General features: G+C 36.4%; 1 protein-coding gene across 1 annotated transcript; it reads left to right on the top strand.

Moving 5' to 3' along the window:
• Positions 1–258: 258 nt before the first annotated feature.
• On the top strand, positions 259–2,960 carry LOC143546182 (sec-independent protein translocase protein TATC, chloroplastic-like). The gene is made up of 4 exons (XM_077037899.1): positions 259–505; positions 1,645–1,952; positions 2,061–2,351; positions 2,727–2,960. The coding sequence occupies exons 1-4, from the start codon at positions 259–261 to the stop codon at positions 2,934–2,936; spliced, it is 1,056 nt and encodes a 351-aa protein (XP_076894014.1). The 3' UTR covers positions 2,937–2,960.
• The last annotated feature ends 221 nt before the right edge of the window (positions 2,961–3,181 follow it).

A 3,181-nucleotide genomic window follows, 5' to 3' on the forward strand; every position in this document is an offset into this window, starting at 1 on the left:
GTGTCATGCCGTGTTAACCGTCACGGTTTACACATCGGTGTATCAACACTTGTTAAGAACAAGAAAACAACAAAGTGAGGGCACGATTAGAACACCAAGGTTATTTTACTAACATGCACCTCCAAAAATATCACCCACACAAAAGGTGTATAGTTAAGGACCAGTCACTACACCAGAATCATTGTATTGTAGTAACAAATAAATAATACTATACAAACCCAAAGTTGAGTAAAAGAAACCTACCTCATAAAAGTCAAAATGGGAAGCACAAACACCCTCATCCACAACACTCTAATTAATCTCCACACAAACAGAAGCTTCAGTTCTGTGAATTCAAGAACAAGAAACCATCCAATTTGTTTGCAAAGAAAATACCCTTTAAGTTTATCATGTACAAGGCCAAGAAAGATTAGTAAAGTTGTGTGCTTTGCTCTTGAAGATGTTAGGGATATGCAAACAAAGCTTGGAATTGGGGGTTCGAGATCAGTTGTTGAAGATAGACCTGGTATATTATTTATATCTTGATTTTAGTTGTTATTAAGCCAGTTGTTGATACTTTGAATTTTGTTGTTTATGGGGTTTAGTGTGTAGAAATTTAGCAGTAAATGAACTGAACCGAACAGGGCATCATTCATGCTCGTTCGTTAAGCTTTTAGCAGACAAAAGAACGGTTCACAAACGAACAAGCACAAGCAATATAATAAGATTAGAAACGCCATTAAAAACCTTTAATGAACAAACATAAACATATGAATATTGATGAACATGAGCGGACGTAACCGAACACATTATCGAACGTTCAACAACACAATTGAAGGGACATGGCCTTTTTTCGTATATAGTTATTCGGACGAAATTCCCTGTTCATGTTCGTAGACAACTAAAATAATAAAAAAAGATTAAAAGAATTAAAGAATTATATAGTTACTAACGAACTGGGATTTAGCTGAGTTATGGATGGGATGTTTTTCTATTGTTGTTTGATCTAAGTAATATTAAGAAGCTTGATTTTTCAAGAATTATTTGAAGTAGCCGAGAAATTTAATCGTGATACCATTTTTTGCTTTAAGACCTCAGCATGTATGGATATGCTTTGTAACATACTAAATATAAGGATGGTGTGAAAATAATGGTGAAAGTAATTCAATTTATTGAAGGTGCATTCAAGGTATCCAAGTAAAACCACAATTTTGCTAATGATGGTTTAGTAGACTCAGTTAGTACTTAGTACCCGTCAATCCAGTGGCCATTGGCTGCTTGCCTTATCCATTTTATGTGATTTTCTTATTATAATAGGAAGGTTGCATCTATACAAACATCACTGGCATGTCATACATGTGAAAAATTGTCGTATGAGGAGGAAATCATACGACCCGTATGATGTTTTGACTTACAAAGAAATGGTTGATTTGACCATTGACAAAGTCATACAACCTGTATGACCATTTTTCGTCCTATAATACTGCCGTGTAATGTGTCAGACTCTTGTGTGCAGACCTGATTTGACATACAACTATACAAGAACGCTGGTGTATTTTGAAGGTGGTGTTTGTCACCCGAAAGGAATCACTATACGAACTTATATAGGGCCAACAATATGAAAAAGGGAATATGCTAACCTTATTTTTAACATTGTACATGTAGAAGTGATTGATGACATCCAACAAGATGCACTAGCAAACAATGATTCATCAGATAATGGAAGTGATCTTTACAATTTTCTGTACCCCGATAAAGAACTCCTTCCGGATGACAAAGAAATGACCATATTTGATCATCTTGAAGAACTTAGAGAAAGAATCTTTGTGTCAGTTTTGGCAGTTGGAGCTACCATCATGGGATGTTTTTTATATTCAAAGGATCTCATAATGATTCTTGAGGCTCCCGTTAAAACTCAAGGCGTTCGGTTCTTGCAGTTGGCTCCTGGCGAGTTTTTCTTCACAACTATAAAGGTTACTAACTTACTATCATTCTTTTCATGCCAAATTAACATACAAATTAAACTATCATAATGATTCTTAGAGGATGATTGTATCTTTTTTTTTTTTTTGGTTATGCAGGTATCAGGCTATTGTGGGCTTCTTTTAGGGAGCCCGGTGATTCTTTATGAAATCATAGCTTTTGTTCTTCCGGGATTAACAAGATCAGAAAGAAAGTTTTTGGGGCCGATTGTTTTGGGGTCATCGATACTTTTTTACACCGGGATCGCCTTTTCATATATTGTGCTTACTCCAGCTGCCTTGAATTTCTTTGTTAATTATGCTGAAGGGGTTGTCGAATCATTATGGTCAATTGACCAATACTTTGAGTTCATATTGGTACTCATGTTCAGTACAGGCTTGTCTTTTCAGGTACTTTTGACTTATTATTGTAGAGTCAAACATACTAGTTTTCGTCTAATTTGGTGCCTTTTTAAACCATGCTGCATTTGTAAGTTTGACCTCAAAAGTCAACACGATGGTAATTTGCAACTGGTTTGACTTTTTAGGTCAAACTGAGAGATGCTCGTCTTCAAATTTCGACGTTTGTTCTGCTAATATGTAACATGGTTTTATATAACATGGAATTTTGTAAAGAGTATTGGAAGTGAAAAAGATTGGTGTTATAACTTCTAATAAAAACCTATCAGGTTTTAAATTTGTATGTGATAAGTTTGACATCAGAGGTCTAAATTTATTTTTAAGCAGGGGTTATATTTGCTTACATGTTTTTGTTTATATATGTAGGTCCCGGTTATACAACTTCTATTAGGGCAAGTCGGGTTAGTGTCGGGTGATCAAATGTTATCGATATGGAGATACGTGGTGGTTGGTGCTGTGGTCGCAGCTGCTATTGTGACTCCGTCAACAGATCCTCTGACTCAGATGCTTCTGGCAGGACCACTTTTGGGTCTTTACTTTGGTGGTGCATGGACCGTTAAGCTCATTGGTAAGTAAGTGGCTCGATCCAAGATGGTGCGCACCCATAGAATGAGAGAAAACTAAACGTACATGTACAACGATCGTGTTTTGTAGAATATATTCATTGTTTTTTTGCTTATGCACAACATGAGCTCCACTATGACAAATATTGGCTGCGTTCCACCCCAGGCCCGAGTTCACCTTAACAGTCGACTTTTCAAGTGTTAATCAAATTCGGGCCAGATGCTGAGAAGCAAGCATGCCTCCGCACATCCTTTTTC

This window comes from Bidens hawaiensis, unplaced genomic scaffold, assembly GCF_021521415.1.
Source record: "Bidens hawaiensis isolate Kalapana, Puna unplaced genomic scaffold, B.hawaiensis_p1.1 tig00014284_1, whole genome shotgun sequence".
NCBI lineage: Eukaryota > Viridiplantae > Streptophyta > Magnoliopsida > Asterales > Asteraceae > Bidens > Bidens hawaiensis.

Bases quoted from the DNA above. Each gene is read 5' to 3' on its own strand.
- LOC143546182 (XM_077037899.1), top strand. From the start codon at position 259: ATGGGAAGCACAAACACCCTCATCCACAACACTCTAATTAATCTCCAC. The intron at 1,953-2,060 runs GTTACTAACTTA...TTGGTTATGCAG, and splicing joins TTTTCTTCACAACTATAAAG to GTATCAGGCTATTGTGGGCT. The intron at 2,352-2,726 runs GTACTTTTGACT...TTATATATGTAG, and splicing joins GTACAGGCTTGTCTTTTCAG to GTCCCGGTTATACAACTTCT.